Source organism: Melozone crissalis, unplaced genomic scaffold (assembly GCF_028551555.1).
Source record: "Melozone crissalis strain CALT ecotype California unplaced genomic scaffold, PUWL_Pcris_2 ptg000096l_1, whole genome shotgun sequence".
Classification (NCBI taxonomy): Eukaryota; Metazoa; Chordata; class Aves; order Passeriformes; family Passerellidae; genus Melozone; species Melozone crissalis.
In genome coordinates this window covers 1,990,153-2,000,917 of record NW_026535873.1, presented here as the reverse complement: position 1 = coordinate 2,000,917, position 10,765 = coordinate 1,990,153, and the positions used below count along the sequence as shown (strand labels likewise).

At 52.2% G+C, this 10,765-nt stretch overlaps 1 protein-coding gene across 1 annotated transcript; it reads left to right on the top strand.

The window, feature by feature from the left end:
• The first annotated feature begins 8,539 nt into the window (after positions 1-8,539).
• On the top strand, positions 8,540-9,475 carry LOC128947353 (olfactory receptor 14J1-like). Its single transcript, XM_054291605.1, has one exon. It carries the CDS (start codon positions 8,540-8,542, stop codon positions 9,473-9,475), a length of 936 nt encoding a protein of 311 aa, XP_054147580.1.
• The last annotated feature ends 1,290 nt before the right edge of the window (positions 9,476-10,765 follow it).

Sequence of the window (10,765 nt, the reverse complement as noted above, 5' to 3'; positions counted from 1 at the left end):
TAGTTTTACCTTGCCTACTCCCATGTTTAATTAAGTTTATATCATGTACAATTCAGGCTAGTACACAGTTTTCAGAAACAACTGCTCAAGCCAAAACCAAAATAATGATGATTGAAAGTCAAGAAGAACATAAAAACAGCTAAAAGTGTTTATGACCAGTATCAGAAGTTAAGGAAGTTTTATGTCCATGAAACAGAAATTACAAATTGCTGTGGGCTCAAAATCAATTAAAAAGAAAGAGGGGGGATACTGTGAGGAATGAAAATCCTGGAGATGACAGCTCTTTTTCAGGGTAGTAATTGGTAGTTGATGTTAATGAAGTTGATAAGGTCTTAATTTGAAGTGTTTGGTCTGTTGTTAAACATTGAATATTAGAGTTCTAGGACTTGTCTTTAGTTGCCGTTGTTAAATGTTGCTATATTACCCTCTATTTGTATCTCTCCTTGTCATACTCCCTATTTGTACCCCGTGTAGTCTGTTGTGAAACATTGAATGTTAGAATTCTAAGACTTGCCTTTAGTTGCCGCTGTTAGATGTTACTATTTTACCTTGTATTTGTATCTCTCCCTGTCATACTCTGTATTTGTACCCCTTTCCCTCTCACCCGGGATTTGTATCCATTCCCATCGGGACCCACTTCCCCTGCTCCCCTGCTCCCCGGAGGATGTGCACCCGGACTGAATTCAAATGAGAGGCTGTGGGAACTATATGAACCCTCTCAAAACAACAAACCAGTGCATAAACTTTGACTTTAACCCACCAGAACCACACTAAGTCACCCACTCTAGACCAGAGCTGGATTCCGTCCTGTCACCATAATTTTGATAGTACCCAGCTTGAAAGATACCCCTGGACTATGAGCCAACATCACCTTCCTAAGGACTCTCGTGAGGACGGAAGCCCCAGCTGTGCCGAAAGACAAAGCTGCACTCCTCCTCCTCAGCGTCGTCCAGTGGGAGCAGTGGCGGTGTGCACAACCCCTCGGGTTCCCCACCCAGAGCTGACTTTAATAAAGGCCCTTTAAAGGAGCTGGTCTCCTGGCCCTATTTATCACAGCTGGCAGGGGCTGCATGTTGATGCCATTTGTCCTTGCTGCCCCTCACATCCCCCTGGCCCACCAAGAGCCCTGAGGCAGCCGTGAGGGACAGGCCCTGCTGGCCCAGGCTGGGCTCAGGGCTTGGCCTTTCTGCTTCCTGCAGCCAAGCCAGGCCTTGCTCAGCATTGCAGTTCCCTGCTCACAGCCTTGGGCTCCCTGCAATCCTGCTCTAAAGGATCTGCTCTCACCAGGCCCTGGGCAGCCTTGGGCACTCCCTGCCCTCACTTGGGCCCAGCCATGCTCCAAGGCACTTGGAGTTTTGCTGCTGCCTCCTTGAGCAGCTTCTCCATCCTTCTCTGCGTGCCTGAGGCTCCTGGAGCCAGTCCCAAATCCAGCGTGGGGCTGATGAAAATACAGAAAGGCCTCAGGAACTCTTTGTCTCCCTTCCATTGTCTTTGAGTCTCCAGGGCTTGTGCAGGGATTGGGGTCAGTTTGGACTTCCCTTCAGGAGGGAGATTCCAAAATGCACTTCCTGATTGTTTTTTAATCAAGGGTGCATTTTATTATTGTTCAGTTCATTAAAGAGGTGACGGAAGCGTTCCCCAAGTGATCTGGATGCTGAATGTCTCCTTAGGAGGTCTGGGCATGGAGAAGAATGAGCCCCTTCATGCTGAGCCTGTTTGGACAACCTGGTCCGCACCCCCAGCCTCACCATCGCCCCCTTGGACTGAGATCCCAAAACATCCAAAAATGTTCATGAAATTTATTATTTTATTTTTACTCTGTAACATATTATTTAGTGTTACTATTTTATTATTTATATATTTATTATATGTATTTAAATTTATAACAAGAGTATTGAATTTTATTACCTAGTTTTTATATTTATATAGAAAAAATCGCTACATTTTTAGTAGACAAGAAAATTAATGCTCGATGTTTCTAAGTAAGACAATTCCCTTTGTGAAAAGTGCATATTCTATGGCTCCACGCAGATATTTACCATATGTATTGATTACTAGGGCTGTATTATCATTTTAATAATAAAATTAGTCTTTTAATTAAAAGATACCTTTTGTAGTTAAAATAAGAACTATGTTAGTAGGATTTTTAAAGAAAGGAATGAGGCACTCACAGCAGATAGCAGCCCAAGGACACCTAAATCTGTCAGAGAAAAAGAATTTTTTGCCTTCTTATCAGAAGAAATTAACATCTTCCTGCCACACAGGCGCTGTAAGGATTAGAAGAAAGAAGCTTCTGATGACCAGACAGAATCCTGTATTTGACAGGAATTTATGCATCATGTATGAAGTGTATGACTATGCAACGGGCTATTGCTTTTAAGGGTCAATCCTTTGATAACGGGTAACCTTTTTTGGGCTTGTGCTGCCCAGAAAAAGGTACTTGCATGTCTGTAATTCTTTCTCTTTATTGTCTCATATTATCCTACTTCAAATTGTCCAAATTATTATTACTCAAATTCCATTACTATTTTTATACCCATTATATTGGTATTAAAATTTTAAAATTTTAAAAACAAGTGATTGGCGTTTTTCACACCTTCATTAATTAATTAAGCGCTAGCAGTTATTTATTTATTCCTCTTTCTGGTAATTAGATACATTTGTATTCTTTTTGTGATATTTTTAAAATTCTTTTTACAATACAGGGGTGGGGGGGGGTGAGGGACCTTTGGGGTCCCTAGAGACATTTCTGGGGCACATTTGGGGCAGTTTTGGGTCTGGGGAGGGAATTCAGAGAGAACTTGACAGTCTGGAGGTCACTTGGGGGAGCCGGGTGGGCACTTGAAGGGGCACTCAGGGATTCTGAGGGACAGTTCGGGGTCCAGGGACAGCACTTGAGGGTCCAGGGCGGCCCTTGGAGGTCAGGGAGGGGAATTTGGGGCCCTTCGGGGTCCGGGCGGGCCCTTGGGGGGCTCGAAGGGGGCTCTAAGGGGCGTGGGGGGTGATGGGAGTTGTAGGTGCGGGTATCATACGGTTTAAAAGAGCCGCGGAGCATCACGGGAGTTCTGGGCGCAACTGCAATGGCTCTCGGTCTGGCGCGGGGCATGACGGGAGATGAAGTCCCGGCTGGAATAGCGCTCTACATGCGCCGCGGAGACTTACGGGAGCTGTAGTCCCGGAAGTGTTTTAGAACACGATGTTTGGGGGTCCAGGAAGGCACTTGGGGGACACTTTTGCGTCCGAGCCGCGAGTTGAAGTCCTCGGGGGAACTTCAAGGGTTCGGGAGCCCATGGGGGGTGCTCGGGGAGCTCTAACCGGGCTCTTTAGGGGGCGGGACACGGCAGGAATTTTAGGCCCAGGACTGTGTTCTGAGGGGCTCTGGGGCCGCGGGGGATGAGAGGAGATGAATTCCCAGAAGTGGCTGTACCGGGCATCTGTGGAGTTGGGAGCACTCAGGGGGTCCGGGAACACTTTGGGGGGGTCCAGAATGGGCGCAGAGGGAGCACTCAGGAATCCTGGAGGATCTGGGGAACACTTATGGGACAGATGGAGGCGGATGCCGCGGGTTCTTTAGAGCGCGGGACATGACGAGCGTTTTAGTCGCGGCTGCAATAGGGCTGTATCGGCCCACAGGGCATGATGGGAGATGTAGGCAAAAAAATATGCCGTTAATCTAGGCACCGCCCTCAGACCTGGATCCCTGGTGCTGATTGGTTGCAACTGGGGATGGGCGGGAGCCTCGGCAAATGGGATGTGGTGGAGGCGGGAACAGCAAAATCAGCCTCCTCTGTAGTCCTTCCCAGTACAGCCCAGTTAATTCCCAGTACAGACCAGTATAACCTCAGTAAAGCCCAGTTGATCGCAAGTAGAATCTAGTACAACCCCAGTCCCCCTCCTGTTCCTCCCAGTACAGCCCAGTCCATCCCAATACACCCGAGTTCATTCCCAGTCGTTGCCGGTTCCTCCCAGTGTCATCCACAGGATGCCGCAGTGTCCCCAGTCTTCTCTGCAATAACCCCAGTGTCCCCAGATTTTCCCAGTCCTCCCCAGTGTCACTCCCAGTATGTCCCAGTGACTCCCAAAGCATTCCCCGTGTTCCCCAGTATGTCCCAGTCCTCCCCAGTGTTTCCAAGGACAGTTTAATTTCTCTCGGTGGCCGTGGCAGCCAAACCCAGCAGTGGGGTCAGTGCAGTGCCCATGGCCATAGCCCCTTGCAGTGGCCCAGTGCAGCTTGGGCTGATGGTCCACCCTCACAGCTGGCCCAGGGCAGCTCTGCAGTGGCTTTGGTGGCACCTGTGGCTGGCACACACCTGAGCAGTGTGTCAGTTTGCAGTGGGGAAACTCAGGAGTTTCAGATTGCTTCAAAAAAGCCCAAAAAGGGCAAACCCCTCTTAGGCTGAGTGCAGCCAGCTCTGCCAGCACACAGTGAGGACAGACGGGATGGGGCTGAGCAATGTGGAGCAAGGTTGTCCGCACTGGGTCAGAGCTCCAGGCACAGCTTCTGTGAGCAGGCCAGAGCTGCTGAGGAGAGACCCCGGGTCAATATCAATCAAAGAATGCTGCAATCACCTCTGCTGTAATGAGGAATAAAATAAAATACTTCCTTTAAAATAGAAAAATTTATTTTTTACAAGTTCTTTGAAATCTTTCTCCATTACTGTACTAGGAAAAGTTTAATGATTCTCATGGGGCTTTGGTGTTGTTTGCATCAGACTCAGTCCCTGAAAGTGACTTCAATAAACTTCTCAAGAACTCAAAATTAAATTGAAACTCTAAAGTTTCTTGAAGTTTTAATGGGTCCCACTGAGGAACACGACTGAGAAAGTGTCCCCAGGTTCCAGTTAGAGCAGAACACTGGAGTCAGTGATGACAGCTGGGGACAAACAAGCCTAAGGTGTCTCTGGTGCTGAGCAAAGCTGGATGTGTTTGAGGAATGCCAAGGGCCAAGGCCTGAGCCCCCGCCCCTGGCCAGGCAGATGCTGTCCCTCCCTCCTTGCTCAGGGCTGTTGCCGGGCTGGGCAGCTCAGGGCTCTTGCTGGGCTGGGCACTGGCATGTGGGGATGTGCAATGGCAAGGGCAGGAGCATGGGGCGGCCCCTGCCAGGCTGCTGAGCAGGGACAAGGAGGCAATGAGGCCCCAGGCCTGCAAGGGTCACTTGTCTCCTGCTCCTGCCTCAGGCCCAGGCCCAGCAGCCATGGCCAAAGTGCTGCCCAAGTTGGCTCTGGCAGGGCTGTCTTGCAGCTGCTGCACATGCCTGTGCCCTGTGCAGCCCAGGCTGTGCTACGGTGTCCCTGCCCTGCGCCTCTGTCCCTGCAGGCTGTCGGCATCCCCCAGCTGCCCCACCTGGCTGGCCCCTTCCTTTGCTGACAGCTCTGCCTCCTGCCTGCCTCTGCCTGCCCACACAAAGCCTGGGGCTGATACCAAAAGGCTTCATTCCATGTTTACCCTGCCTGTGAACTTTCAGCACAGGAACAAGGCATGCAGGGGCTGCTTTCCCAGCAAGCATGGTTGGAAGTAAAGAAGACATCTGGCTCAAGGGTGCAGAGATAGAGAAAACAAGGAGTGAATCTGGGAACTTGGGGTGGCTTTTATGGAAGTGGGTAAATTGTAATTCACATTTAGGGTCTGTATATAAGGAACACCCTGGGACAATTACATGTACACATAAGGTTAGGAGTTATCCCATGTTGGACCTTAAGCCTGAATAAATGATTCCCTCTGAAATAGCAAATTAGTGGTCGGGAGCCTTATTCTGATATTTCAGAGAGTTGATGTCAGTGGAGCCTCACAGAACCAAGGAGTCAGCTGTGACACTGTGCAAACTCATGGAACAAAGGGTCCATGGTGACACAGCAGAACCCCATGGAACCAAAATCCATTTGGGCACCTTGGGGCCGCATTGAACCAATGGTCTATTGTGATACTGCGGATCCAAGGAGACCATTGTGACCCTGAGAAACCTCTTGGAACCAAGGGGCCATTTTGACACAGCAAGGCCTGGTGGAACCAGGAGCAAGGAGCAGGAGACAAGTGACCCTTGCAGGCCTGGGGCCTCATTGCCTTCTTGTCCCTGCTCAGCAGCCTGGCAGGGGCCGCCCCATGCTCCTGCCCTTGCCATTGCACATCCCTACATGCCAGTGCCCAGCCCGGCAAGAGCCCTGAGCAAGGAGGGAGGAACAGCATCTGCCTGGCCAGGGGCTGGGGCTCAGGCCTGGGCCCTTTGCATTCCTCAAACACATCCAGCTTTGCTCAGCACCAGAGACACCTTGGCCTTGTTTGTCCCCAGCTGTCATCACTGCCTCCAGTGTTCTGCTCTAACTGGAACCTGGGGACACTTTCGTAGTTGTGTCCATCTGTGAGACTCATTAAAACTTCAAGAAACTTTGGAGAGGGATATTGACTTTGAATTCTTAAGTGATTTCTTCAACTCCCTATGAGGGACTGATGTTCAGGGACTCAGCACCCAACCCACAAGAGAAGTCCTTGTTCTCTGTCTGTGCTGCTGGACTGGGCCGGGCTCCTGGCACAGAGGCAGCTCCTGACAAGGGCAGCAGAGCTGCAGAGAGACAGCTCTGGCCAGGAGCAGCTCCTCTCCCAGCCCAGCAGGGCTAGGGCTCTGCCTGCAGCCACCCGGGCACAGCACAGAGGCACAGAGAGAGTAGAAGCAGCCTGGGCTGGGAGGGTGATTGAGCTTTCACTAGGGGACGAATCTTCACAGGATTTGAATGAATAATTCTCTGCCTCTAGGAAAGTTAAACTTCCATTCCTGGAGGCTTCTCCTAAGGCTGGCACATCCCACAGTTTCCACGACCTTTTGCAAGCCCTCACCCAGTTCCTCCTCTGCAGAGAAGGCGGCCATAGGGCAGACAGGGCAGTATCTGCAGGCAGCAAGGGCAGGCAGCACAAGTGACAAAGAGGTTAAAGGGGTGGGGTGGGCGGACAGGAGAGACCCCATCAGGGGAGAAATCTGCACAGCCCCTGGACACAGTGAGTCTCTGGCTGCAAGGCAATGCAGGTGAGTTCCTGGAAGTGTCTCTGACAATGCCAGCACTGACAGGACCTGTCAGGGTGGCTCTCCTGGATGTCCTGGTGTGGAGCAGAGCAAGCTCCAGAGCGGGGCTTCCCTGCTGCCCCCTCAGAGACACAGGACAGGTCCCTGCACAGGCAGAGCTGCCCCAGGGCCGCGGGGTGAGGATGGGCTCTGTGAGCCCTGGCAGGGAGCGGAGCTGGGCACAGGGAGATGCTGCTGGCAGGAACAGCCCCACTCAGCAGAGACACGGGCAGGGAGGGACAGGGAGCTGCTGCCACAAATGCTGGTCTGGGGGATGTGGCACCTCCCTGCTGTGCCTGTGGCTCAGGCACCTTCCCCCAGCAGCTCCTCACTGGGCTCCTTTCCCATCCTAAACAGAGCCCCTGCCCTCATCCCATGGGGGCTCAGCTGTGCAGGGTCCCTGCAGCAGCCAGAGCCCAGGGAAGGAAGGACAAGCCCCTGATTTCCATCAGTCTCTGTGTCCCTGCTGTCCCCTGGCAGGAGCATTGTGACATTTCTCTGCCATCTCCAGGTGCCTGTGCTGTCCTTGTTGCCACCATTGGGTTTCTGAGGCAGAGCAAGCGTTTGGGGCTGGCAGGTGCCCGTCCAGGCAGGGACCCTTTGGATCCTGCTGTGGAGATGTGTCTGTGGGAGCAGAGTGCCCAGGTGCCCTCAGGGCCATTCAGCTCATTCCCTGGGTGTCCTGCAGGGCTGCAGGATGCTCTCCAGAAGGGCACAGCTCTCCCGTGCTGTCTCTGGGCTGCCTGGGATCCCCATGGAGGAGACAGCTCAGTGGCAGGGCCAGGGAAATGCTGCTGGGCAGCTGCACCTGGGCAGCTGCAATGGTCCCTCTGTGCACCAGCCTGGCAGGAGAGAGCTGAGATCCTCATGAGGCACCCCGGCAGAAGGTGAGGACTCTGTCCATCTCTGACCCCAGAGCCCTGTAACTCCTCTGGGTGCCTCTCCTTCAGCTCCAAGCTGCCAGCAAGGGGCAGCTGAGAACAGCCCTGATGGGCAGAGCTGCTCTCTTGTCCCTGCACTGAGAGTCCATCCATGTGCCTCTCACACCCACACGGTTTCACCTGCAGTGCTTTAGAAATGTCAGGGATTTCAAACACTCACAACCACTCCTAACTGTGGCAGGTGCAGCTGGATGAAAAAAGACAAGGAATTTCCTCAGCTCAGTTCTTCAGATGGCAAATTGCAAACAGCAGGACTGAAAAGCTTTCTGGTGTTTGACGAGTCCATTTAATTGGTGATCATCCAGCATTCTCAGTTGCCTCTCACTGGACAGGACTAAGGATTCCTTTGGAGCCCATTTGTAAGTCCCTGCTCTCAATGCCTGCAAAACCCAGGGCCCAGGAAAGGGGAATGCAGAGAAGTGTTCCTAAAAAGAGAGACTCTGAATGCTGAATTGCTATGAGATATGTAATAGATTTTGCTCTGTGCCTGGCCAATCTCTGTCCTGCCTTTTCCTCCTCAGCAGAAAACCATTTCCTGAGGCAGCAAATGTCCAACAGCAGCTCCATCAGGCACTTCCTCCTGCTGACATTGGCAGACACGCGGCAGCTGCAGCTTCTGCACTTCTGCCTCTTGCTGAGCATCTCCCTGGCTGCCCTCCTGGGCAACGGCCTCATCATCAGCGCCGTAGCCTGCGGCCACCACCTGCACTCGCCCATGTTCTTCTTCCTGCTCCACCTGGCCCTCAGCGACCTGGGCTCCATCTGCACCACTGTCCCCAAAGCCATGCACAATTCCCTCTGGGACACCAGGGACATCTCCTACAAAGGATGTGCTGTTCAGCTATTTCTGTTTGTCTTCTTCATTTCAGCAGAGGTTTCCCTTCTGACCGTCATGTGCTACGACCGCTATGTGTCCATCTGCAAACCCCTGCACTACGGGACCCTCCTGGGCAGCAGAGCTTGTGCCCACATGGCAGCAGCTGCCTGGGCCAGTGCCTTTCTCAATGCTCTGCTGCACACATCCAATACATTCGCCCTTCCCCTGTGCCACGGCAATGCCCTGGGCCAGTTCTTCTGTGATGTTCCCCAGATTCTCAAGCTCTCCTGCTCATACTCCTACCTCAGGGAACTTGGGCTCCTTGCTGTTAGTGCCTTTTTATCATTTGCCTGTTTTGTGTTCATTGTTTTCTCCTATGTGCAGATCTTCAGGGCTGTGCTGAGGATGCCCTCTGAGCAGGGACGGCACAGAGCCTTTTCCACCTGCCTCCCTCACCTGGCCGTGGTCTCCCTGTTCTTCAGCACTGCAGCCTTTGCCTACTTGAAGCCCCATCCCTCCATGTCTTCCCCCTCCCTGCATCTGGGAGTGTCAATTCTGTACTCGTTGGTGCCTCCATCCCTGAACTCCCTCATCTACAGCCTAAGGAACCAGGAGCTCAAGGATGCCCTGAGGAAAATGATGACTGGATGGTTTCAGAAGCATTAAACTGTCTCTTTTCTGTTGCAGAGCATTTAGAATGTAACTCTTTACAATCTCAGACTTTTCCCCTATTTGACCTTTTTTTTTTTCAGTAAGTTCTTTGAGTACTGTTGTTTTTTCTGCAAAATATTGTAGTAATATTGTTTGGATTTCTGCATTAATATCTGTATTATTTGAAGGACAGAGACTTACTAGCGGTCTGTTCCCTGTGCATTTAAATAAAAACAAGTGCCTCCCCCAACCTGTTTATCCAGGATTCTTCCTCAGCCCTTCACTGTCCCTGCAGGGGCAGTGCCTGTGAGCAGAGGTGGAGGGAAGCGACTCCCAGCACAGCAGCACAGCCAGGGACAATGGCCCTGCCTCTTCCCACATCTGCTCTGCCCAACTGCACCCTGTCCTTGCCAGCCCTGCTGTGGCTGTAAGGCTGGAGCACTCTGGCAGCTTGGTCACTGTCCTGCTGCATGTCCCTGCTGTGGCCACAGGCCCTGCCAGGCCATGGGCACTGCTGGGACACAGCTGGGCTCCAGCACAGCAGCTCCAGCAGCAAAGGGCATCTCCTGAGGGCAGGGCAGGGAGGCTTTGCTCCCCTCCAGAGCTGCTGTCAGCAATGTGCTCCAGGAATGCCCTGGCACAGCAAAGCCCAGTGCCTGGGGCCGGGGGGGAGTGTGCAGGGGGGGCTCACAGCAGTGTCCTGGCACAGCCAGAGCTCCTGGCATGGACCTGAGGCTGCAGCAGAGCAGAGACTGGGCTGTGTCTCTGTTCTGGGACAGCCTGGGAAGGTGCCCCAGGGCAATTGTCCCACACCAGCCCCTGCAACCACCATTGCCAGCACTGGCCTCTCCCCACCTGCAGGAGGTTGTTTGTCCCTGCACGGAGGGACACCAAGTGACCAGGCCAGCAGGTGCCAAGCAAGCCACAAGAAAGGGCAGGAAAAACTTATGCATCAGAAGAAAGGCAGTTCAATAGCGAAAAACCCAAACCCAACCAAAAAAAACCAAAGCAAGACCCACCCCCAACAACACAAAAACCCCACAAACAAACCAACCACAAAAAGAAAAGACCATAAACAGAAGAAAAGCAAATCTCCTATCAGCAGAAAATGTTTTACCACCCTGTGGCGGGAGAGGATTCTGTATTTGCAGCTGCTTTTTTCAAAGAAAAATATCTTAAAAAAAAATATTCCCTACCACTTGTGCCCTCCCGCTTCTCTAACTTGATTTCTGATCATAGTGTGACATGGAATGGAACATCCCTTGGGTCAGTCCAGCCCAGCTGTCCCATCCCTGTCCCCCAGGA